Source organism: Lissotriton helveticus, chromosome 3_1 (assembly GCF_964261635.1).
Source record: "Lissotriton helveticus chromosome 3_1, aLisHel1.1, whole genome shotgun sequence".
Lineage (NCBI taxonomy): Eukaryota > Metazoa > Chordata > Amphibia > Caudata > Salamandridae > Lissotriton > Lissotriton helveticus.
Genome location: NC_136061.1, coordinates 541,218,005 through 541,245,017, shown reverse-complemented (window position 1 = coordinate 541,245,017; position 27,013 = coordinate 541,218,005). Strand labels below are relative to the sequence as shown.

General features: G+C 47.0%; 1 protein-coding gene across 1 annotated transcript in view; it reads left to right on the top strand.

Annotated features, from left to right (window-relative positions):
• The window catches only part of GTF3C3 (general transcription factor IIIC subunit 3), a 348,121-nt gene that overhangs the window by 113,347 nt on the left and 207,761 nt on the right, over positions 1-27,013 (top strand). Inside the window, exons 4-7 of the mRNA XM_078680426.1 lie at positions 672-795; positions 5,595-5,786; positions 7,532-7,697; positions 10,224-10,371. Of these exons, the coding sequence (XP_078536552.1) occupies positions 672-795; positions 5,595-5,786; positions 7,532-7,697; positions 10,224-10,371 (630 nt within the window). The remainder of the gene's footprint in view (positions 1-671; positions 796-5,594; positions 5,787-7,531; positions 7,698-10,223; positions 10,372-27,013) is intronic.

The window sequence follows — 27,013 nt, the reverse complement described above, 5'->3', positions numbered from 1 at the left end:
ATAGAATCGTGGACACCTTATATGTAAGAGCCGAAGCATGAATCCTATCCCAATCAAGGTCTATGCCCGTGCTATTAGGTTTTTCTTCCCATTTGACCTCGTTCCGTCTTTGGGCTTTGCCTGGCGTTGGTAAAAGCATTTTATAGACTTTCGACACAAAGTGACCTGTACTCTGAAGGTGTGGGACATTTAGTGTTATTTCTAAGCACATATGCACCCTCTTGTCCATTTTGGATACGAGGGGGCTTTCTGGTCTAATTATTAGCACTAAACGCAGAATTACTCTTCTTGCGTTATTCTGTGTAATCTTGTGGAATGCTTGGGTAATTCCACATGAGTATGCTACACAGAATTATGCAAAATATGACCACCCATAATTAAAGCCAGGGCTATTCGCTTTGCAAATGATTGTTGAAAATATTCCAGCTGGGCACTTGTAGTGCTTTGATGCAGCTTGAGAAGGCTGATTTTGCGCTGTGTGGTTACAGCCCCTCGCCATGAGCAGTGGTACTAGAGTATCTAAGAACATTGTGATTCCTGTGAAAGACATTGTTATTGTTTGTAACTCTTGATGCTGACCGTGTTTAAGGGCAGAATCATCCATTGCATATGTCGTGGAATTTGTTTGGCTGCCCCAGTGTTTAACACATCCCCTCTTTCTTGCTGTTAAGGAGAAGAGACCTCGAAGTAAACTGCCCAGAGCACTCAGAGGCCTGATGGGGGAAGCAAACATCAAGTTTGCTCGAGGAGAGCGGGAGGAAGCCATTCTGATGTGCATGGAGATCGTCAGACAAGGTACTCTGTATTTTTAATTATTTTTAATGGCATTTTTAAAACCGTGCGATACAGTGTCATGTAGAAACACAAAGCAATTCAGGCACAGTAGTTTGTCAACAGAAACCGGCATTATTACATCATTAACACAGGAGCATCTCTGTCTATCAATCCGAGCACGGGTTGGCAACAAAGATCGTGGTTCCAAAGCACTATTCCGAATCAGAGCTAGAGCTGTCCGTATCGGAAGGTGGGTCGCAAATGTTTCCCCTGTACTTATTCCACGCCCCCCAAATCCTATTCCATTTCTTGGGACAACCTCTATTTCGGAACACTGCCCGTTCTGCAAGCATCGCAGCGTCCATATCTTGCTTCCAGGCCGATAATGTTGGCGACATCCCCCCACCCCACTTCTGCGCTATATTTCTTTTTGCTACCATCATACCCAATGTCATCCAGCTCTGCCCATATCGTGTGAGGTCATTGGGTTCCCATATGTTTAAAAGGCAACGCTTGGGGTCAGGCAGTATGGAGAGTTCCTCTGATTGAGACATGGTGCGCATCACCTGAACCCAGTACTGCGCAATTCGGGGGCAATCCCATATCGTGTGGTAGAAGTTCCCTATTTCCCCGCATCCCCGCAGGCAGTATGGGTGTGAAATCCTTTTCATCTTATGTAGTGCGTCCCTAGTGTAGTATGATCTGTGTAGTATGCGTAGCTGCACCAGGCGGAGACGTGATGGGACGCCCACTTCTGTCGGAGACGCAGTCGCCTCCTGCCACTCTGAGTCATCAATGTCTCCACAGTCGTGTACCCACTTCTCCGGCAGGGCCTCCAGAGGGTCAGGTAAATTGTTTACGAGTTTTCGGTACGTCAGAGATGTCGCCTTTGACGGCATAAAGTCAGTCAGTAGCCTGTCCTCGAGTGGGGACGCTTCCGGGATAGTTGTTCCGGACGTTAATGCTGTCGTCAATGCATGACGTACCTGCATGTATCTGAAACGTTCTGTTAGGTACTCTGTATTTTTGCATTATACACGAGAAGACGTGTTTACTTTACCAGCTGTATAATAACCTCCTTTGTAAATGTCTGTACCACCGTTATAGAATCAGAATCAAGTTTATTTGCATAGTTAATTAAAACCATTGCATACAGTAAAACCAAAACAAATACTACAAGGTAAAAAAATATAAAAGTGTAAAAATATAAACATCTCAGACCGGCTCTTAAAACCATTAGCATTTTTAACGTTAAGCAGTGCGTTCTAAATTTGTGCAAAAGATCCTGCGATTAAAAGGGCCTTATACAAAGAGGTTCTGTACAGTCAAACTAGAGGTTTTTGTGTGTTCTTAGGGGTGACCCTCAGTGGCTTAGCATCCTAGCGGATCGGCCACAACCCAGGTCTTAATCGTGGTTTAGTTCGAGATGTGTTTACATACTGCAGGCATTGTTCCAATGTGGTTTGAAACGAGTCTGAAAGGATGGTCTTTGTTGGAACATGTTCCCAGAGATAGGTGGAATGAGGAGGCAGATCCTTGTTTGTCTTACACGTTCTTGAGCAGTTTTTGTTCGGCTATTATTAAGAATTTTACTAGCCGGCAATTTAGCTGGGTATTTTCTGGATTTAGACAGGCTAACACAGCTTGCCTCCTAGTGCGAATGCCTTTCAGATTAAATGTTTTTTTTAGGAGATTACACCGTGCTTGGAGCATTTCTTTGCATAGGCAGATTAGATGTAGTATGTCACCTTGTTTAGCATTGCACAGTCTACAGGTGACTTGTGCTGATGGCCTTTGCCATGGTGGAAGGTGCTGAGCACAAGGCAGGATTCCCGATCTATGCCTCAAAAAACTCATTTTTGTTGCCTTGGGGTACCCCTGATTGAAGTATGTACCACCGTTATAGAGGTGAAGCAAACGTATGCAAAGTGTACCGGAAACATGCACCATTTTGTTAAAACTCACAGGCTCATTCAACATAAACAAACATAGAAGTTGATTGAACATTTGATAACTTTTTTTAATATACTTTTTGGACCAGTCGTCACTTCCCGGTGGTGTTATGTATAACCACAACGTGGACAAAAGGCATTTGGACTGCCGAGGTGCTTTATTGCTTTTTGATTCAGCTCGAAAGTGAAAGTTAATTATCAGCCTCGGATTCATTGTGTGCACGTGCTCACTTGCAGTGTTCTAAGCATGATTCAGATTGGTTTGCATTAGCACACACGTAAAACCTTCAGGTCTTTTTCCGTCCTAGAGTTTGCTTCTGAGGGATTCAGCAAAACCAGAGTGACCTTTAACTGCTCAGTGAATGGTGTGAATTCCTACATTTAGATTTTATCCTGAACCGTGCACGTGTGACAGTTTTGGTGCTTGTTTGAAGCCCGGTTACATGTTTGATCCATTATCTTGGGGAATTTGTACAGCAATTCCTCAAAATACGTTAGTTGTGTTCTCTGCTGTTTGCTGTATAGTTTACTGTCAGCCTAATACAGAGCTTTAAGTGGGATGAAAAAACTAGGGGGTCTCATAAAGGGGCGTGGCCAGTGTAATAAGGGCGTGACTTAAAACATGTAAGCTAAAAATCTGTGCTTAGCATAGTTTGCCGCGCGATTTGTATTTTGCTGTTTCTGTCATTGCATCCAGATATATGATACAATAAGTAACATACCTACAAGAAGTCAGGACTATTGGCTTTGCCAATGGTTATTAGTTGCATAAGAGAAATTAGCAGCAACTATGGCTTGTATATAATATTGAAAAAGCTTCCACTTACTGCCCTGTTGACACCACGACAATGTTGCTGCTCCTTAGTTTTTCAAAAAGAGAAGGGAAATCCAGAGAGAAATTAACTTTTTAAAGGATTTCCCTTTCCCTACAACGCTAACCTGGTATGACTTCATGCTGTAACTTCTCCACTAGTGAGAAGTGAGCAGTGTGAGCACGCGCACATCGATGTGCCTACTGTCACTGCAGTCCGGAAAAAACAGAGTGCCAGGGCACAAAACAGTGCCCGAAAGAGACCCGTTTCGAGGCCCCCTTTAAAAAGCTGCCGGTGCTCAGACCCGGTGAGACCCAGCCCACTTAAAGCCCTAGCCTAATATATGGCACTCCGCTTCCACGCTTGGTTGTTGTCCCCTGCCGTGTTTTGAGTATACGCCCTAAATATGTATTACGTTTTTTAAAAACAGTATCTAATTTTAAAGGCTCTTTTTCGAGAAAGAGTGTTCCAAATGGAAAATGAGATTTAAGATTCGCTGGTATAGCTGCACCTGTTCTCGACTCCCTTAGTATTTGCCTCTATCAGTATTTACAAATAACGCTGCTGAGGGCGATGAGGCAGCCGTGGCCGCTCATGCTATTTCTCTTTCTGCTTGCCATTGGGCACATTGCTGAGACTGTTCGATACGAACGGGGCGTGAAAAGGCATAGAAATCATAAAGATCAACAGCCGCAATTCTCTGTTCCCAAACACGTATTCTCATAAATTGAAGACACAGAGTAACTTGCTGGCCTATGACTACGCACATCCTGCACAGCTCTGCTCATGCTTCAAACTGAATGCAAGTAAAACAGAATGGATCCAGCTGGAGTTAGGACCGAAGGACAGTGCAGAGCAAAGGGATTTAATAGTCTGGGAGACACAACATCAAGCCCTCCCCCCCATTTACAAATCCAAATGTAGATGATCTGGACATAATTCTAACTAATGGGGTGGACAGTTTGTATGACAAACTAAATCCCCTTGTTGACTGACTTGTAAGTGGATATGTAGAGTGAAAATGCTTGCCATGACAGGGAGAATATGCACTATAAAATGAACCTACTATTGACATGTCTCTACCATTTCCAATGTCTCTTCATCCCTTCAAGCCTAACACAATTGCTCCTGAAAAACACATCATATCATACATATGGAAGTTCAGCTACCCAAGAGTATAGAAAGAAATGTATGTTCCCAGTCCCAAAGGTAAAAAAAGAACTTGCCTGCCTTCCTTGACCAACCCCACTGTCTTCCATGCCTTCTTTTCCCCTCTTGCAGTTGTGCTGTCTGCTTTCAGTCAAAGCAGAAAAGTAGAGACTTCCGCGATGGAATGATGGCGGTATAAGGCACTGCAAGGAAGGATAATAATAGTATCACCCACCCAATTAAGCCCCAGACAACTTCCACTGATTCTGGAAAGAACTCGCCCCAGTACGAAGAATTCAGCTACACTGGCTGGCTGCCTTATGACCAGGTGTGCTAGCTTTTTTTGAGATTACCTCACAGAATTGAAGATAGATCCAGCGTCGGAAGCGTGTGAAGGCGGCTGGGCGGGAGGGGTTTTATCGTTGACTGTGACCTCTAATGTAGATTCAATGCCTGGCTGATGACAACTTAACTTTCATTCAGTGGGCTGTTTAGCAGAGTAGCTTTTACTTTATGTAATGCTGTTTTGTGATATTGCTCCTATGTTTTTTTCTTATTAAATGCATTATCAACTCGTGTTATGTTTAAAAAATAAAAATAATATGTTCACCTAGTCAGAGTTTATGGCACAAGCTAAGGCATAGAATACTTATCCAGACATAAAGTGCGCTAGAAATCAAGAGCAATACCAGCTCTAGATAACCTCACCGACACATCTGCAAGGAATCCTAAATTTGCATTGTGAGAATGTAATCAAACTTCTAGTGAAAAGTGTCGCATCCATTTCAATAGCCTGCATTGAGCCCCTGTAACTTCAGCTGCCTACCTGCACCATATATGTGGGAAATGACATTTGTTTATAATACTCACGGAAGGTTATTCTCATGTATTTGCTTTTCTTTGACAGCTCCGCTTGCCCATGAGCCTTTCTCCACCCTTGCTATGATTTATGAGGACCAAGGAGATATGGAGAAATCGCTGCAGTTTGAACTGATTGCTGCTCATCTCAACCCCAGCGACACCGAGCAATGGGTCCGCCTGGCAGAAATGTCTTTAGAACAAGACAACATCAAGCAGTCCATTTTCTGCTATTCAAAAGGTAGTTTATAGACTGTTGCTTGATTTCCATTATTCTGTTATTGTGAACATGGATGTTGTCAGGGCGCATTCAAAATATTTCCTTTATTGTTTTGTCAGTTGGATGTGATTTGTTAGTTTGTGTGGGGATGAAATCTAGGAGGTCAGAATTTAAAGTGTGAGGAACCAAATGTGAGTGGTGGTAGTTTTTTGTTTTCTATTTCCTTATTTCATTTGTGGTAATTGTCTTGCGTTGCATATATGGCACACAATGCAAATGCAGAAACCTTGTGTCAGTGTATCATTTTCAGTTTGTCCCCCTTATACTCACGATTTTTTCTTCTCATTTCCAGTTTTATTTGTTGTCTAATCCATCAAACTTTGAAAACTGATTCAGACTCACAATTGGGAACCTGCTGGCGCTTAGGGTTACTCCAGCGATTTCACAGTGGGATGAACCTTCTTTCAGTGCTAAGGCTGGTTACCAGACCAGTTCCCAGCCACACACATTCTGTCCTAAAAATTCTCTAATTTTTCTTTAAATTGCCATATTTGACCCTGTGGTAATCGAATTGTAGCTAAATGCAGAAGTTTCGCTCTGCTGTACGACGTTTAAATATGGTAAACGTACCAGTGTGACATAGACCTTTACCACCTGTATCTAAAACATATCATATCATTAAACGCTTCTGTTGGTGAGCTTGTCTTGCTGGGCCCCAATATGGCCTTGTGCTTCTAGACCTCTGGTGCAGCTTAGACTTTCAATCCATTCTCCACTTTGGAAGTGTGAGCCAGGACGTCACTCTGGTGGGACAGAGGTGGCGTAACCCGTGGTCTTGTTTCTGAGTCATTGTTTTGTCATCTGCCTGAATCAGAAACTAGGTGCAATTTCGAGGATGATTTCCCAATATGCAGACAAGATTGCTGCATGCCTGGATGTAATGCCTGCTAGAGCTTCGGATGGCTGTAATTGAGTTTGAGACTGTGCTGGTGTCACTTGGTAGAACTGGTTTTTGAGGGATGTGTTTCTTATTGTGGCAGATGGAGTGGCAAAGAGGTTTGGGCTGAAACAGGGCTGCGGGAATAAAGTGGTGGTGCATCAAACCATTAGTGTGATCGACTGAGGCTTCATTTTCTTAAATTATCACTTCCAAGATTGAGGTCAACTTTGTTTGACTTATAAATTAATGCAAAAAACAAAACAGTTGCTGCATTATGACCTATGTGCATGCATGTGTCCTTATGTCATAGTCGCCTTAGCAGCAGGACACATACCTGTTCATGCGTGATGACACATGCACATCTATACATTGAGGTGTTTTTGTTTTTACCAACATCTTCACAGCATTGAAAAATTCAGTAGGTCTGCATTGGCAACATCAAACGGCGAGAACTGTTGGGTTTGCCAATGCTTGGTTTGAAATCTTAGGCTGTGAAATAAAAAATAAAAATTTCTAGAAATTGCTCTGAAAAAAAATGTGAATCTGAGCATTGGCCTAGACGTAGCAAATTCTTAAAGAACCTGTTCTATAATTTTCATGGTGATACTTTATAAAAGGTTACAGACATTTTTATACTAGACTGCTTTTCCGAACTGTTGAATTGTTTCTTTCAGAGAATTTTCATCTAAACAAAGACAGCTTTATCTTTCAAACCAACAAATCCATCTAACCTACAGCATTCAGTAGCAACAATACTCATTGCCCTGTCACCTGTGGTCTTTTGCCAAAGCTTCCTCTCGCTTAAGCTAGGTTTTTGTCTTTCTAGCTCTGAAGTATAACCCTACCAATGTTCGGTACCTATGGGAGAGGTCGAGCCTATATGAACAGCTGGGAGAACACAAAATGGCTATGGATGGATACAGGCGTATCTTGAACCTTTTGCCTCCATCAGATGGTGAACGCTTTATGCAGCTAGCCAGGGACATGGCAAAGTAAGTTAACAGCATTTCTTCCGGTTTTTGCTGAAATAAATCTGTCTACTAGTTAGGTTTTCAAATTTATATTGGTAAAAATAAAAGGGACGAAACAACCCTATTGTTGTCACAAATTTAGAAATAAGGCACACACCTTTCCCGCTTTCATGGTGCGAACAGAGGTTCCTTAATTTATTTCTAGAGGGGACCCATCTATGCCCTTATTTTGATGATAGGAAGGGGAATACTTGGTTACTGTGCCTGCCAGAAGAGTCTTGCAGTTGTTTGCGACACCGTTTCCAGTCTGGGATGTTCCTGTAAGGTCCTCTTCTTTGTTCTCCTTAGAGACTTCAATTGATAGGAATAGTGATTAAACCAGCTAGTGGGAGGTTAATTTTCTTGAAGCAGGCCTTGTTACACTTCATACAATAAGTAGTTCTGGTGTGGTGGTTCGAGATATTTTTGTGTCTGATGGCTTTCTGCATTGATGTGGTCTTTTTGAATCTGCTTGAAATCCATCTTGTGCTGTATAGTCCCACAGAAAATGTGAGTCCGTTGATTGGCCCACATTAAAAAAGGACTGAATTTCCTGGAAAGTATGTCTGGGGTTCCCCCTGTGTTGACCTTGAACCACTGGCCTTTGGGGTGCTCCAGTACAGAGGTCAACACATCATACTGCTAGGCATGAAGACTTTCCTTTAACTGCTCTGGGGGAAACGTTGATGAGACTCTCGCAGACAACACCACTACCGTGTTTTATTTGAAAAGACAATGAGAAATGTAGTACTGTTTTGTGTACATTTTAGCAATTCATATTTAGGACCAGTCTCTGGACAGCTCTGTTCTCCCATGCGTTTTTGGCTTTAGAAACGCTGTACAATTTACAAGGAAAGAACAAAGCCTTTCACATCTTCTGAGTGTCTATTTGTCACTTATTGCATTCTCAATCCATGCAGCAAAAAGCTACATTTCCTGCTGGATAGTCTAATGTATTTCTAGGTCTTAAGGCATCAGGGGCGTTCATGCCCCCCACAGAGATTGTATGCATGTTCTGCCAAAGCAAAGAGACTCTGGGTGCGCTTTGAAAGACATATCCCTATTGCAGACGTGTGTGAGATGGCAACGTTAGCTACCCTGCATGGTTTCTCCAAACGCAACTGAGCACTTGTTGTCTTCCCCTTCTAAACAGTTTCAGCTGTGAAATCAGTTTTCCCGCCATTTGAGGAAGAGGGAGAGCAGTAAGAGAAATTACAGAAAAAAATCCCTATTATGGTAATTCTAGTAGTTTTTAGTGAATGCTCTCTCTTCAAGAAAAATGTGGTGGTTGATGCTGACGGATGCTCATGCTTGGAGAGGAGATAACCCTCTTGTAAAGTGACAGCTGTCTTTGAGAGAAACTATTTTCCGCTCCAGCTCGGATTACAGGCATTTTCCAACCAGAAGGGCACAAGGAAGAGCAAGCACTAAACTTGTAAGCAATTGACCCTCCTTCTGCGTGTTTAGATGGCTAAACAAAGACGTGAACTTTGCTCAAGGGCAAATTAATAGGCCCAAACCAGTTTCCAATGCAAAACCTCTTGCACATGAAGTAACTTTTCCAACTTCTACAAGAAAAAGTATGTACACAGACAACTCTGATGGTTTGTGCTTCTGAGCAATCCTCCGCATTCTGAATTGGTTGGCTTCTGTCCCACATAATCTCACCTTTCGACATTCATCTTGTGTTGGTAAGGAAGGTGTAGACAAACAAACAAATATATAATAGAGTGCCAACTGTCTATTAAAAACCCTTTTGCAGACTCTGTATGTATGCATGAGATATTTATACAGCACAGAACTAGCCAAAAAGGCAGCTGAGTGCCCTAAAGCGTCAATGCCAAGCATACAGTCAACAAGTGATAAGAAAGGTAGCTGGTAATTGGATTGTTGCTGCATAATCATTTAGTGTTCTTTAAAGAGATGTGTTTTTAATACTAAACTGGATCAGTGTAGGGGCCCTCCTTTTCGATGTAGGGATGTTATTGTAGATCCTGGAAGCATAGATATAACCGATCTACTGCCTTCTTTTATCAGTTTGTTACACGTCTTAATCCAGTCTGACGATGGCTTGGCTGTGGGTTTGCAGAGCGCTGCCTGAGATGGTGAGCTTGTCCTCAAGATACAGATTAGCGAGAGTGCTTGTGATCATGGCTTTGGAATGATTTTGCTGGTTTTGAAGATGGCACAGGCCTGCTCTGCGAGTTAATGGAGTTCCTTCAGTGTCGGGTGATGTGAGGATGTTTCTTCCAGCCCTGGGTGAGATGTGCTGTGGCCTCCAGAATTCCCTTAAAGGGATTGCCAATGTGGTGTTTGGGAGGCCCTGGAGGAGGGCATTACCATGGTCCAAATGAAAGATTTCAAAATCAACATTTTGCATCATTGTGTTACTCCTCAATAAAGACGTGGGGTAGCCCTTGAGAGCATTCTTGTTTTCTGGTGCAAATAATCCTACATTTTCCCCAGTTTAAAAAAAAATGCAGTATCCTAATTTGTGTTTTTCTCTAGGAGTTATTATGAAGCTAGTGATGTGTCATCGGCTATTGGAGTCATAGAAGAAGCAATAGCAAAACACCAGAGTCTTGTTGCAGTGGAAGATGTTAACATAGCAGCTGAGTTGTTTATCGCCAATAAACAGTATGACAAAGCAGTTGAGGTATGACAAGTCAAAAAAAAAATGTATGCAGCTTTTTCAAACTTTTTATTTTTGTAAATTATTCAAATGTGTTGTTGGGTGCAAGGATTAATCCCTCATCTTGTACACCATTCATGTTGACTTTTTCTTAGTCCTTCCTCCCAAGAAGTTCCAATGAAAGATTTCCTGAAGGTCAGACGAGGCCAAAAGACGTGTAGATTCTGCTTCTTGCATGGACCTGGACTTTGCAGACTTAACCTAGCTTTTTGCTTGATCACTGACTGGTTTATTTTACATTCGCTCGTCAATTAATGCCTATGACTAGCTTATAATCATACAATACTTCCTGCAAGACTTATCCTTCTTTGGAGAAGTTTATAAACTTGGCCTTTTATGATTTTTACTTCTTTAAATTAACAGTGTTGCTTCCTTCAAGAACACTCAGTGCTTTACAAATTGTACTTATACCTCAATTCCCATCTTCTGCAACAGTCCTCTGATAGTTCCTCATTAGATAGATTCTTTATATGTTAATGCACATTTTCAATATTTGCCCCTGCTTACTTTAGCTCCATAATGTGGCATAACCATTACCTATTCAAAATTCCTAAGCAAACACAGACATTTGAGGCTCTGTCCTTTGAGCATTGGTATCTGTAAGACCATTTACATAATAGCACTGTTAAGTCCCCCAAAATGTACCCCTATCACCCATATCAGAGCAGTATCCCGAAGCTCTGTCAGACGTTGATTCCTGGTCATGTATTCTTTTCATAGCTGGCTAAAGTTGCTGTATCCTTCTGTAACAACTGATTGTGTTTTGCCCTATTTTCTTACCTGCTTTTTCTTTGTATTAATTGCTTCACTGAGTGAAACACATCTTAGTCCTCTTGTCAATTTTTTAAATCAAGAAGTTGCATTTGGTTGGCTGGCTTGTTAAGTTGGCTCCCAGTTATACTATACAGTGCACGTGCTGCTATGGATATGTATGTTTTGCAGACTCCTGCCACCTAGTATTTGGTACGTACATTTGAATGTTGTTTTCATTCTAAGAAGTTTCACGTTATAAGATATTTGTTGACTATTCCCGTAGTGCACAATGCACCAGGACAAAGACCCCACCTCAGATTGTTTTTTCCACCATCTGGTTCAGATGTTCCAGTGCCAGCTCCAGGATTGATAAAGTCTATTTTCTGTGACCACCTACAGTTGTTGAGAATCTGATCCTAGTGATGAAGAAAAACCATTCACCAGATCAGCTAGCACATAGCATTCTACTCCATGCAGTGCAACATAACTTTCTCAGTTAGGTTGTACTGAGAATGACTGTTATGAGAGGTTGTTATGGAGTAGACATCCTTCCAATTCTGCACTGATGAAATTGTCCAACCGGATGTGACTTGGCCTTGTCTCCGTAGCATAAGGAGTCGACTTGCTTGGCTTTTAAGAAGGCTGTCCACCACCACCACAAATGCTGCAGGGAACTTAACAAGATTGCAACTTCAAGATTCCCCTGAAACCCTCGAGCTTTTCAGACCTAATGACATCCTAGGCTCTGAGACATAAGAGCCTGGGCCCTCGGGTAGCTAACTGACACAGGAAGAATTCAACCTGGAGACTCTGTTCTTCGATGCTTCAAAGGCAAAGGAGGAGGAAGAATTCCCTTTGTGCAAGAGCAGAGGCACTAATACAAAGATCACTCATAGAACCTCTATTCCAGCACGCTTACCCAAGGATCAACTCTCTGGGGATCAACCTTGAAAGCTCCCTCCCATCAATGCCCAACATCACTGCCAAGGAAATTGAATGCTGGGCCCTGAGGCGGGCCACAATGCACTGTTCTTCAGGTCTGGCTCCAGGCTGCAAGACCTCTTGTTCCCTTCGTCTCAAGAAAAGCCTCTAGCAGGGGGCCTCTGCACCCATCACTGCTGGCTCCACCCAGAGCATCTGAGAAGCCATCCTTGTAGCTGGAATTGGAAAAATCTGAGACCCACTCCAAGATCAGTGCCAAAAATGACATTGAGGCCGAAATTGTACTAGAGTGAGACTCCCTTCACCTTTGAGCTTCCTTAGGTGCCTGATGGTATGCAGTGCATGATTTTCACCCAACTATTTGGATAGGTTTGGCTCCTCCCTCAGGACCAGCCACACATGCCTCACATACCTAAAAAAATGAGGCTCACCTTTGAGGATAAGATATCCGAGGAGCTTCGATCCTTCCCAATTCTTATGAAGGTAAGGGACCGGACCACTAGTCCATTACTGCAACTTCCTTCCCCTAGACTTCACACACCACAAGAACTTGCTCGGTGTCCTACGTCACCAGCTCCTCCTCGGCCTTGCCCACCATCAAATCTTCAGTCGCCTCAGTTCTAATTCCATTCTGACCATACTGACTCAGACCAAGGGTCTCAGATGTCGTACAACAACCTTGTCGCACCCGGGAATGGGAATGACCATTGGTAGGACTATTATATTAATCCCAGTGAGTACCCAAATTTGTTTCACTACCCAGTAAAGACGTACCCTTCCTGACACAGCGGTGGAACACCACAAGACCAAACTCTACATGGTTGAGTGGAATGATGATTTTCTGGTCAAGAATTTCTCCAAGACTGAAAGATCTGTCTAGTAACTGACCATGCTGAAAAGTATGTTGAAGTGCAGCACAGACCGTTCCAAAGACCTTGTCATGGTCAGAGTTGTCACCATTCAGGTCGAGAAGAAATTGAAGGCGGCCCCCAGATGACCTAGTTTCATCAGGGCCAAGTTCCACCTGACTCTATTTTACCACACACTGTGACGAAGAGAGGCTCCATTCAGGCTACATGTGATGCTTCCCTCTAGGTACACAGAGCAAGAAGATCAATGTTGCTAGGAACACTGTGACCGGTGGAGCTGCCACTTAGTGGAGGCTTGCCAATTCACTTGGACTGCTCTCCAAAAAAGACCGCTATCACTCGAAGGAGATAGGGGGGTTGGTGAAGCTCCTCCCCAAAAGTCTATTTCAAGAGGGGCATGAACTAGTCCCAGAAGGGAATGTCTTTTCCAACATGTATTTTAGGCACGTCCTGGATTCTGCAGACTTTGCCTCCGGGGAGATCAACACCAGTATTTAGCTGAGATGTAACTCAAGATTAGGAGACTTGGGCCTTAGGTTGGAGGTACAGCAGAGCTTCATCAGTGTCCGGTTTGATGGGAAGCATTTGGTCGGCCCTCAGATGGGTTAGATGCTTGTGAATACCAATAAGGACACAGTCTGCCAAAGATCTGGCTGTACTAAAGACCCAAACACCCACAACTGTATTAGTATACAGCAGGCAAGCGGAGGTCCTACATCATTAAACTCCTACCCAGAAGCTGGGATTCTAGAGTAGCCGTCCTTTCAGGACTTGTGGTGATCCAAGTCCTTCAGAAGGGATGGCTACTGTGCTATCGGCAGAGGTAGAAGTGTCTTAACCATGGGGGCAACTCCATTTCCAAAGAATGACTTGCCCACAATTACCCCTGATCGTGCAACACCTGTCTGGAAATGTTGTGGTTCTTCCTTCCACAATGGGAAGAAATAAATAACCCCCAGCATATGAGTACTCTTTGTGGTGCAGCACGGCTACCACCTGGAATAAATAACCCCCAGCAAATGAGTACTGTTGGTGGTACAGCAGGGGTACTGCCTGGAATTTCACGCATTGCCTACAAACATATCACCTTGTTGCTATGTAATGCGTCACAACCATCTATGATTCCTACAGGAAGAGCTCCTCACCAAAGGTGCCATCAAATTGGCATACCCCTTAGCAATTGGGTTAGAGAGCCTACTCTGTGTACCTACTGATCCTCAAAAAGGATGCAACGCTGCAGCCTATCCTAAAACCTCAGGCTGCTGAAACTCTACATCCTACATAGCAGTTCCAGATAACTACTCTGCAGGACATCATTCTGCTGCTCGGCGGATCACTTGATGACCCACGATCTCAAGGATGTGTACTTTCTTATGGTTACTTATAATTGCAGGTACCTCACATTTGAAGATCCACCAGACTGGATCTGGAGAATTTTTCAGCAGCTCTCCCACACGCCAATAGGTGGTGTGATCTGGCTCCCAACTGCCCCGAACGTAACAGAATGCTGATGCATATAAGCACCACCATTGTGCGCTGTCATCAGTTCCCTTTTTTCCCCGCCTTCTGACATGGATTTGAATACTACTCCCAACTTTGTCAGTCTTCCCAAAGTTTGGAAATTCGAAAAAGACACTGTGCTAGGAAATGAGGTCCCCCCCCGAAACTAAAGGCTTTAAGCTGTAACAAGACTCTAGCAAGCAGATGTCAGTCACAGACCCTGTGAGGTATATCTTTAGGTTTATAGTCGCGACTACAAGTTGTGTGACCAATGCAATCTAATGCATCCGAAGGTGACCCAAGACTGGGAGATCAAACTTACATTGCTGAGTGGAAGAAGTTGCGGATGTCCCACAGATCCTGTTCCCGGTTCAAGTTGTAGGTCCAGTCCCAGTCACAAGACCGTTATGCAACTGCTCCGTTTCCTGTTCGAAATTTACTGGTAAGCCAAAGTCAACACCCAAATGCAAGCACACCAAACCGAAGTCGGACTCCACCCTATCACGCTTCTCTAGGTCCAAAGACTAAGTGCAAGGGCATCAACTCTTAAGCTGCATTACTGTAAGGCTTCCCCTACTGTTGAACCAATACCTCATGTGTTCCTGGTGCCCCAGAGTACCCCAGGCACTCTTCGATTGCGCAGCAGAGAGGGGCTTTCAAGCAAGCCATACTTTAAAGTTTAAGTGTGCTTCCGGTTCTCTTTGGTGCACCTTTGGGCCCAGAATGGGGTTGCCACTTAGAGACCCTTCCACCCATGCAGTCTATTCAGACTCTTGTACAAGCCTTTAGTCTGGTCCCACTGTCCATGTTGGTTTCCATCACATCTTTGACGTTGCCGGCTCCACTGGCGCCGGTTGATAACCCAGTGCCGATGCTCAAGTCAGATCCTGAATTGAAATCATCTTGACTTCACCCAATCTCACAATGTGAAATAACTAAAGTGCAACTGGCTGTCATGCAGCCTGACTCTAAGATATTTGAACAAAATATCGAGTTGTAAGTATCGGGAGATAGAAATATCATTAAAAAAAATTGTGGTACAAAAATATCATGATGCAGAAATATTGTTGTTAAGAATATTTTTTTATCAGTTAAGTAATATTAAGAATATCGTTGTTGTTAATATCGTTTTCAATAATATAGTTGTAAAAAATATTGGTTTTAAAATATATTACTGTGCTTTAGCTCATACATTAACTCCGGCGGTGCGTCTGACGGCCGGGAGCCGTCAGACGCACCAGTGGTCATGTGCGTCGGACGGCTCACGGCCGTCCGTGCACATGGCACTGAAAATCCCTCTGATGCAGGCACCAGAGGGATTTCTTTATGCTGAAACAGCCTCCCGAGCTAGGGAAGGACTTCCCCAGCTCCGACGGCTGTTTGGCTTGTTTCAGGGAAATGACGATCAGCGCGCACATCATGCTGACGTAATTTCACTAAAACTGAAATGAGCCGATAGGCTAATTTCAGTTTCACTTTTCTACATGCTCAGGGGCTATCTCAGCCTCCTGAGCATGTAGAAAGACAGGAGAGGTATCATTGTAAAGGGGTTAATCTTCCCTTTACAATGGTCCCCCCACTAGTGGATCCCTGCTTGGGGATCGCCCCAGCAGGGCGCGATCCCCAAGCAGGTATCCACCCTCTTGACACCAGGGAGGAGGGAGCGGCCCCTAGCCCCCCCCCAGATTATTTCTGGCAATTCCAGCCTTTCTGCCCTTCCCCCAAGGAGGAAGATGGGGGCAATAGCCCCTGATCTGGCCCTCGGGGGTGGGGGCAGAAAGCACACTATCCACCAGAGATTGTTTTTTATTAAACAATGTGGGCAATAGTAGGCACCAGGGATTTTGTTACCGAGAATGGGCATGCTAATGCCCCCACCGCCAAAAAGTCTTTCTGCCCTCCCCCCCGGAAGGCAGATCGAGGGGACAGAAAGCCCACTGGGCACCAGAAATAGGTTGATTGGCATGCCAGTGAAAAGCCCCATAGGCAATGGTCACTCCCTTTTTAGACTCACATTTTGGCTGTTTCAGTAATATATTTTTTCTCATCTGCACCCAAGCGGGGCAGAAAACCACTAGAAACCAGGGAGTGGTTGTGTGTGTGTGTAAACTGTGGTTTGGCTGACGGTCTGCGTCTACTGACCTTTGGCTGGCATTTTGCTGGTGGTGTGTGTGGACCTGCACTCGACTAATGGCATGGGTGGACTTGCTCTTGATGACGGTGTGTGTAGATTGGCGCTTGCCTGGTGGTGTGCGTGGAGTGTCGCTTGACTGGCAGTGTGCGTGTACTGGTGCTTGGCTGGATGTGTGCATGGATGGTGCTTGGCTGCAGGGCCGGACTGGCTGTATCGGGCACCAGGCATTTCCCCTGTGTACCTGAGGCGTGGGGGCCGATTTTCGTGCTGTGGGGGGCGGGTTTGTCACTGGGGGCCGGTTTTGCAGCAGTGCTGCATTATAGGGCCCCAGTAACAAAAGCTGGAGCAGTGCTTTTTACAAGCATGCCCCTACTTCCTACCAGGGCTGGTCGAGCTGCAATCTGCCAGGGCTGGTTGCTGTTTCCAGTCCGGCCCTGCTTGGCTGGCGGTGTGAGGGGATGGCACTTTGCTGGCGGAGTGTGTGGGTGGCGCTTGGCTGGCGGTGTACGTGGATATTGCTTGGCTGACTGTGTGCATGGATGGCATTTGGCTGGCGATGTGCGTGGATGTCGCTTGGCTGGGGGTGTGCGGAATGGTGGTGTGTGTGTACTGACTCTTGGCTGGCGGTGTGGCTTTCATGGATACTCCAGTGCTTTCTTACCCAGAATCCACTGCAAACCTCAAATTTACTTACAAAGTCAAATTTCCTCACATTCTTGTGTGGGTAAGGTGCAGGATCACCGCGCAGGCACACATTTCCTACTACCCAGCATTCCCCTTGGTCTCCAGAGAAAAATTATATTTCCCTGTGTGGGTGCCCAAAGTAGTGTCAGCCTAAAAACGTATTAAAAAACTGCCCCTTTGGACCCGCTTTGTGCCCCCCTCAATCTCTACACGTTTTTGGCCCTTCCATGTCTTAGGCACTTGGCCCTTCCGCATAAGTAAGGCATCCTTTTTATTGGAAGACTGAGTGGTAGGAAATTTGTGCCGTGTGGTGATCCCACAACGTTCTCACGCATATATTAGAGGAAAATGTGACTTTTTAGCTAAATTTGAGGTTTGCAGCGGATTCTTGGAAGACCATAGGTGTCTAGTTTTCAGAAATGTCTGGGTTTCCTAGGTTTCCCTAGATGTTGCAAGCCCGGGGCCAAAAACACAGGTGCCTATCTATTTATCACAAAATGACCTGGTTTTTCAAGGGGGTCACCTGCATTTTTGGTCCCAAGATCAGCGGCCATCCAGGGAAACCAACCAAACCCACACATTTCTGAAAACTAGACACCCAGGGGAGTATAGGGAGATGTGGCTCGCCCAGAATCCCTTGCAAACCCAAATTTAGCTAAAAAAATAAATCACATTTTGCAAACCCAAATTTAGCTAAAAAAATAAATCACATTTTACTCCATTTTGTGTATGAGAAAGTTGTGGGATCACTGGGCTTCCACAAATTTCCTACCACCCAGCGTTCCCCCAGGTAACCTGATAGAAATGGCATCCCAGTTGTGTGGCAGTGCCAAGTACCCACGACAGGCAAGGGCCCAAAACATATTGTGGAGACATCAAAATTACCTATCACAAAATTACCTGGTTTTGCAAGGAGGGCACATGCGTTTTTGGCCCGCGATTTGCGGCCATCTAGGGTAACCTACCAAACCCAGACATTTAAACTAGACACCCAGGAGGATCCAGGGAGATATGGCTTGTGTGGACCCCCCGTCGTTTTCCTACCCAGAATCCCCTGCAAGCCTCAAATTTAGCTGACAAATCAAATTTTTCTCACATTTCTGTGTGGGAACGTTGTGAGATCAATGGGCGGCACAAATTTCCTACCACCAAGTGTTCCCCCAGGTTTCCTAATAAAAATTGTACCTCACTTGTGTGGGTGGGCAAAGTACCCACGACATGCAAGGGCCCAAAATGTATTGTGGAAAAATCAAAATGACCTATCAGAAAACGATCTGGTTTTGCAAGGGGGGGTCACCTGGGTTTTTGGCCCCGAGCTCGGTGGCCATCTAGGGAAACCTACCGAACCCACACATTTCTGAAAACTAGACACCCCGGGGAGTTCAGCGGGGTATGGCTTTTCTGACAAAAGTCTGCTTGTCCATGATCGCTGGGACAATGGTGATTTCGGCACCACATCCCCTTTTGTTGAAGCTATTTGCAGGGAAAACACCAGACGATTTCTTTTGCAGTACTTTTCCCCCATTTTTCCCCCCAAAAACCAAAATTCATCTGTATTTTGGCTGATTTCTGGGTCCACTCCATGGGAACGACAAACTCTGGGTACCTTTAAAATGCCCATGATGTTGGAAGGCAAGGATGCAAATTTGACGTGGATACCTTATGTGGACAAAAAGTTACAGGGGCCTAAGCGCGAATCCCTCTAAATAGTCAAAAAAAGGCTTCGTAGAGTGGGGGAAAAGGCCTAGCAGCGATAGGTTTTCTGTAGTAGGGGATCTCTGTGTATAGTCATAATCTAGTGAATAGTCCCGCCCATGTGCGTGGACCCCGGCAATCAAAAATAATCTCTTAAGTTGTCAAAAAATTGCAGAACTGCAAAGACACTTAAGAGAAAATTTAAAGACAAATAATGCAGCCTATATCCACAGGCTACACTGTCCAGTACTTCAACTAGAAATTCCACCAAAAATCCACAAACAGCAAAGCCTGTCCAGATTTCCCTTGCTTTTACTGCAAAAAACCCTCAGAAATGATAGAGAGGAAGGCCTGGACAGACAAGCCCCATAGGCTGCCATTATGTGGCTTAAACAGGATACTGTGCCTTTAAGGAAACCTTCTAGAACCTTCTCCCAGTATCCCAGAATGCATAGCAGGTCCCACTGACTTCAGTTCTTTTTTCCGGCTCCTGCTTACAGGACCCTGGCATTGAGCTCTCCCTTGTTTCAAGGGTTTATTGCATGTTTTGGCACTTTTGTATTCTAAAAAGTGTTGCAGTTACTCTCTTGGTTTTCTCTTCTCTTCTGTGTGCTGCTTCAGGTGTTTTAGGGCTCTAAAATGCCTGGACTCTTTGTGAAGTGTCCAGCATGTGAGAGGAAGAAGGCCAGAGGTGATCCACATGATGTCTGCATTGTCTGCCTCCCTGAAGATCATGTCCCTGAGGAGTGTGTCATCTGCCAGCAGTTTACAACTCGCACTCTGAAGGAAAGGGCAAAGATCAGGCTGTCTGGCCTTGAGGAGAGGCGTCTGCAGGCTGCAGGTGGGTCTGGGCAGTCAGGGAAGGTTCCCTCTGCCTCTGCTGAGGCCTCTGGGGGGCTCCCCAGAGGCAGGAAGCCCAGCAAGCGATCCCGGTCTCCGTCGACGTCGATAGCGTCAACGACGACGTCGAGAGGGATGACGGCGGTGTGCTCCCCTTCTCCCCGGGGCTCCGGGTCGAGACATCGGGACGAATCGACGTCGAAGCCACCGCGGACGAAGCCGCCGTCGACGCCGTCTTCGTCGTCGACGTCGAGGGCTTCATACCGACGTCATGGACGGAGCAGGCATCGGCGCTCGCCGTCGAGGCGACACCGCCGGTCGACGTCGAGGGGATCCTCGACGTCGAGAGCATCCAGACGACGGCGGCGACGCTCGTCGTCGAGGAAGGACCGTTTGACGTCGCGGAGGCGTGCGACGTCGCGGAGGAAGAGGTCGACGTCGAGGGATCGGCGTTCGACGTCGAGGGATCGGCGTTCGACGTCGAGGAAGAAGAGGTCGACGTCGCGGATGCAGCGTTCGACGCCGGAGTCAAGGAAACGTCCTTCGACGCCGGAAAAGCGACGCTCGACGTCGAGCAGACGGAGGTCGACGTCTGGGAGTCGGTCAGGCTCTCCAAAGCGTCGCAAGAGGGATTCTAGTCCCAGGAGTCACACTGCTTCCTGTGGGGGACGCAAGAGGAAGCGATCTCCGGCTGAAGGGGCGGGCTCTCAGCCCTCTTCGCCTAAAGGGTCACAGGGCACGGTGTACTCTGCGGTGTACACTCCTTCTCGGCCTCGGTCGACGCATACACCTGTTCCTAAGGCGGTCACTCCTCCTCCTCCTCTGCCTAAAGAGGATCCTCCTACACTGCCTCCACTTCCAGCGGACAACCCGCCGCCACCGGTCCCTCCGCGTGGGCCGGCACCGCAGCCGAAGGTTCCTCCGCCGAGGTCCACTTCGCTGCCGTTTTTGCCTGTACCTCCTAAGGGGACCCCTAAACCTGCACCCAAGGAGGCTCCGAGGGGGACCCCACCACGGAAACCGGTGGGGAGGCCACGGACTGGCAGGTCTCGCTCTCGCTCTCGCTCTGGGAGGCGGGACAGGTCGCGACACAGATCGTCCACGCGGTCGAGACGCTGCCATAGGAGGCGCGAGTCTCGCTCCCGCACGGGATCCTCTGGCTCCAGATAGCGTTCTCCTACCCTGTCGGGATCACCGGATACGAGGGTGTCCCCAATTGATGACCTGGTGGCGTTCCAGGATGTCCTCTTGAGGGGCGCTGCGAAGCTGGGCATACCCCTGACGGTGCCCACACCGAAGACGTCAGTGATCTTTGAGACATTGCACCAAAAACACTCGTCTCGCCCTCTCCTGCCTCTGGTACCGGGCCTGGAGGAACCAGCTATGGACCTTTTCCTCACCCCCGCGGTGACAAAGGCGGCGCCATCTAGGTTGTTGAGGAAGTACCGGGCCCCGGATTCGGATCCGGCTTTTCTGAGAGCGGAACCCCCTCCGGACTCAGTCATTGTGACGGCGGCGCGCAAACAGCATGCCTCCGCTCCGTCATCCACGGTCCCCCCGGATAAGGAGTCCAGGTGGATGGATTCGGCAGGGAGAAAGGTCTGTGGAACAGCCGCCACCTCCATGAAGGCTGCGAGTGCCACGGCGCTGTTGGGTCGGTACGCCCGCGCCCTCTGGGACTCCCTTGAGCGTTTTGCGGAGCACTTGCCTCGTGAACAGCGTGAGGATTTTCAGGAAGTGCTGAGTGAAGGGATGCTGGTGGCCAACCAGATCATCAGTGCGGCAGCGGACTCTTCCCTGTTGGCTGCTCATGGGTTTTGCCATGGGATCAACCAGAGACGTCACGCCTGGCTCCGTCTTACGTCCCTGAAACCGGACGCACAGCAGAGGGTGGCCAACCTGCCGTTCTCCGGCAAGTCTCTTTTTGGGCAGCATGCGGACGACGAGATGGCCCGCATGAAGGCGGAGGCCGAGACGCTCACGGCGGTGGGCCTCGAGAAGCCTAAGGAGACGAAGAAGCCGTACCGCCCTTTCCAACGGCGGTCCGGTGGGCAAGGCCGTGGACGTGGCCAGGCTTCGGGACATTCGCAACAGCAACAGCAGTTCCGTAAGCCGTTCCAGAAGCGCCAGAGGGGCAGGGGAGGCCAGCAGTCGGCTCCGGCGCCCAAGGGCCAGGCTGGGTCTAGGCCCTACGAAACTTACTTCCTCCGGATCCGTTACCCACTCCGGTAGGGGGAAGCATCCAATTTTTTCTGGCAGAGTGGAGAAAAATTACTCGGGACAAGTGGGTGCTGAATATTGTTTGCAATGGATACAGTCTTCGGTTCACCAGCCCGCCTCCATCGATTCCTCCGGTCAGCTCGCGGTTTCAGCTGCTAGAGCTCCAGGTGGAGGCCGATACCCTGTTAAGGAAAAGGGCGATAGAAGACGTGCCTCTGTCCCAGAGAGGAAGAGGCCTGTACTCCCGGTTCTTCCTGGTTCGCAAGAAGGACAAGAACGAGTTCAGGCCCATTCTGGACTTGCGACAGGCAAACAAGTGGATTCGCAGGGAAAAGTTTTGCATGCTGTCGTTGCATCAGATTTATCCTCAGTTGCAACAGGGGGACTGGCTCTGTGCCATAGACCTACAGGATGCATACTTCCATGTGCCCATTGCACGCAAACACAGGAAGTTCCTGCGGTTCCAAGTCGGCACCAATCATTATCAATACACAGTACTCCCATTCGGGCTGAAGTCTGCGCCGAGAACATTCTCGAAGTGCATGGCGGTGGTGGCAGCGCACCTGCGGAAGAACAAGGTGTTTGTCTACCCGTACCTGGACGATTGGTTGATCAAGGCATCCTCCTTCTCGGAAGCGCGAGCACACTTCCAGAAGACGTGCGTTCTCTTGGACAAGCTGGGGTTGCACATCAACATGGCCAAGTCGGTCCCGACTCCGGTCCAATGCATACAGTACTTGGGAGCCTCCATCGATACGCTGTCAGCAAGCGTGTCTCCTTCGGAAGAGCGACGATTATCTCTCCTTCGGAAGGCTCAGGCTCTTATGTCGACTCCATCTACAACAGTGAGGACGGTGTCTTCTCTACTGGGTTCGATGGCCTCTTGTATCTTCCTGACGCCGCACGCACGCCTGCGCATGAGACCGCTGCAGGAGTGCTTGGAGGACCAGTGGGATCAGAGGAAAGGATCCTGGGACGACAGGATACGACTGTCTCTGCATGCTCTTCAGTCTCTGAAGTGGTGGTGTTCGGCGGAGAATCTCCTCAGAGGGGTTCCTTTTCACAAGGACATTCCCACGCAGACTGTCGTGACGGATGCTTCTCTCCTGGGATGGGGAGCGCACTCCGGGACTCTGCAGATTCAGGGAACGTGGTCTCCGGTGGAGGCCACTTATCACATCAACTTTCTGGAACTCAGAGCTGTTCACTTGGCACTGAAGGCCTTTCTTCCGTCCTTCCAGACCAGCTCCCTGCTTGTGCAAACGGACAACACTACCACAATGTACTACCTCAACAAGCAGGGGGGCTCGAGATCTCGCACTCTGTCACAGGAGGCGCAGGCGATCTGGCACTGGCTCCTGGCCAGAGGACTGACGATAACGGCTACCCATCTGCCAGGTGTGCAGAATGTTCAGGCGGACGCCCTGAGCAGGCTGATTCAGGAAAACCACGAATGGGTCTTAAACGACGAAGTACTGGGAGAAGTCTTCGCAAGGTGGGGAACTCCAGACGTAGATCTGTTCGCCACCGCCGAAAACAGCAAATGCCGAGACTTCGCCTCCAGGTACTACCAGCCGGGGTCGCTGGGGAATGCGCTATGGATCAGCTGGTCGAACAGCTTTCTGTACGCTTTTCCACCCATTCCCCTGATTCCGGCGGTACTCATCAAGCTGGCCCGGTCCAGGGCTCGGATGATTCTCATTGCCCCGGAGTGGCCCAGGCAGTGGTGGTTCACGGACCTGCTTCACCGATCTCTCCTTCCCCACATTCGGTTGCCGTGCAGGCCGGACCTTCTCACGAAGTTCGGGGGGCGGATGTTACACCCCAGCCTCTCGTCTTTGAGTTTGGCGGCATGGCTCCTGAGATAGTGCAATATGGACATCTGAATCTGCCCGAAGATTGCATGAACATACTGAAGGAGTCTAAGAGACCTTCCACTAGGACTTCATATGCTTACAAGTGGAAGAGGTTTTGTATCTGGTGCCAGTCTAGGAACCATGACCCTACGACCTGCAAGGAAGATGTCATCCTTCCTTACCTTTTACATTTGGCGCAGTCTGGCCTTAATGTTCATTCCATTAGGGTTCATCTTGCTGCATTGACTGCCTACAGGAAATGCCCTTCACAGAATTCTTTTTTCCAGATCCCTGTGATCAAAGACTTTCTGGAAGGATTGAAGAAGGTGTTCCCTCCTGTCAGGCTTCCCTCGCCTTCATGGGAATTGAATGTGGTGCTGTCCAGATTGATGAAGGAGCCTTTTGAACCCATTCACAAGGCTTCGTTGCAGCACCTGTCCTGGAAGGCGGCGTTCCTCGTGGCCATTACATCGGCCCGCAGGGTGAGTGAAATTCAGGCGTTGTGTTGTACTGAACCTTATACTGTATTTCATGCTGCTAAGGTTGTGATGCGTACTCACCCTAAATTTCTTCCCAAGGTTATTTCTGATTTTCATGTCAACCAGACCATAACTTTACCTACGTTTTTTCAGAATCCTTCATCTCCAGCGGAAAGGTCGTTACATTCCCTGGATGTTAGGAGGGTGTTGAAATTTTATCTGGATAAGACCAAAGTTATTCGTAGGTCAGACCAATTGTTTGTCAATTATGGATCAGTCAGGACGGGTCTTGCTACCTCTAAGCAGTCCATTTCTAGGTGGATTGTGTCCTGCATTCAATTGTGTTACCAAAAAGCTAATAAGACCTTAGGAGGTAAGCCTAAGGCTCATTCCACCAGGGGCAAAGCTGCCACGACAGCCTTGCTCCGTAATGTGCCGATTGCAGAAATCTGCAAGGCCGCCACTTGGAAGTCGGTTCATACCTTTGCTAAGCATTACTGCCTGGACTCTGATGCCAGGCAGACGCTCAGGTTGGGCAGGCTTCGCTGCGGAATTTGTTCGCACAGTAGTGGCGTTATTTTCTTTCTCCACCGCCGCTTTGGTGTGGGGATGGGCTTGCCATTCTATTCACTAGATTATGACTATACACAGAGATCCCCTACTACAGAAGGAGTAGTTTCTGTCCTGTAACTCCAGTTCTGTAGTAGGGGTATCTCTGTTATAGTCATAAGCGCCCGCCCTCCTCCCCGGTGGAGAATTGTTCATGTAAGTAATGCTACAGGTCTGGCGTTTTTACGCCTTCAAAAAGAACTGAAGTCAGTGGGACCTGCTATGCATTCTGGGATACTGGGAGAAGGTTCTAGAAGGTTTCCTTAAAGGCACAGTATCCTGTTTAAGCCACATAATGGCAGCCTATGGGGCTTGTCTGTCCAGGCCTTCCTCTCTATCATTTCTGAGGGGTTTTTGCAGTAAAAGCAAGGGAAATCTGGACAGGCTTTGCTGTTTGTGGATTTTTGGTGGAATTTCTAGTTGAAGTACTGGACAGTGTAGCCTGTGGATATAGGCTGCATTATTTGTCTTTAAATTTTCTCTTAAGTGTCTTTGCAGTTCTGCAATTTTTTGACAACTTAAGAGATTATTTTTGATTGCCGGGGTCCACGCACATGGGCGGGACTATTCACTAGATTATGACTATAACAGAGATACCCCTACTACAGAACTGGAGTTACAGGACAGAAACTACTCCTAATTGTTGATGTTTGTATGACTATTACTAATATTTTGAAATCTAGTTTTTAATTTCAAGTGATTTTTTATTTAATTGCTAATAGTAATTTATAGTGTAGTAGCGGGTTGCTAGGTTTATAGGGGTGTAGGGTGGGAAGTTAATTAAGTAATTAACAATTATTGTCCCTAGTACTTGGCTGGGAGCAGAGATTGTCCCAATCTTCAAGAAGGGCTCTCCTCTGCTCCCAGCCAACTATAGGCCAATCAGCCTGATTGATGTCTCGCAAAAGCTTTTTGCGAGGCTGATTCTTGACCGCCTTCAGGACTGGATGACTGACCATTCAGTGTTGAGTACATTCCAGGCGGGTTTTAGGAGCAAGGTCTCGACCACGGATCAACTTTTTAGGCTGGCCCTGATTTTTTGGAAGACGGTGAGGTTGGAGGGGGGCACGCTATATACCGTCTTTGTCGACCTTAGAGCGGCATTCGATCTTGTTCCACGGCGCAAACTGTGGACGGTATTGGCCAAACTTGGGCTCCCCCAACCTCTTTTAGATATTATTATCCGTCTTCATACTGAAAATTTTGCACAGGTAAGGTGTGGGAGAGTCGGACGTCTCTCTAACAGATTCCCCGTTGACAGAGGGGTAAGGCAGGGCTGCGTCCTAGCACCGACTCTGTTTTGCCTCTTTGTCAACGGGGTAATCAATTTTTTAAATACCATTAACACAGATGCACCGCGGCTGGGTGGTACTAGGGTGCCCGCGATTATGTTCGCGGATGACACCCTATTGCTCTCAAAATCCCCTATGGGGATTCAACGAGTTTTGGTAGGGTTCGAGGCATTTTGTCAAGAACATGGACTTGAAATAAATGCCTCAAAAACTAAGTACATGATTTTTAACCCACCGAAAAAGACACGCCCTAATCCACTTATAGGTGCTAACCAACTAGAAAGAGTCTACACTTTTGAATATTTGGGTGTGAGTATTAATGATAAATTCGATTGGGGTGATCATCAGGCCAAGTCACATCTTAGATTGGCTCAATTATCCGGGGGTATCATTAGGCTGGTAAATTCCAACTTATCAACCATTAGGCCGTTAGCCCCTCCACTGGAGATCTATAGACTCCAGGCTAGAGGAGCGATTCTCCATGGTAGTGAAATATGGGGGTATGCTTGCAAAAAAGATCTAGTCACCCTAGAAAATAAATTTCTTAGGCAGCTACTAAAACTACCGACAAGCACTCCACTCCTGCCACTTAGGTTGGATCTGGGCCTAAAACCCCTGGACCAAGTGGTGGGTGTGAAACCTCTAACATTCTGGAGAAGACTTTGGACAACCCCGGAGCTAGCCAACTACAGGCAGGAACTCCAGGGAATTCTTGCTCTACCGGATGCAGTAA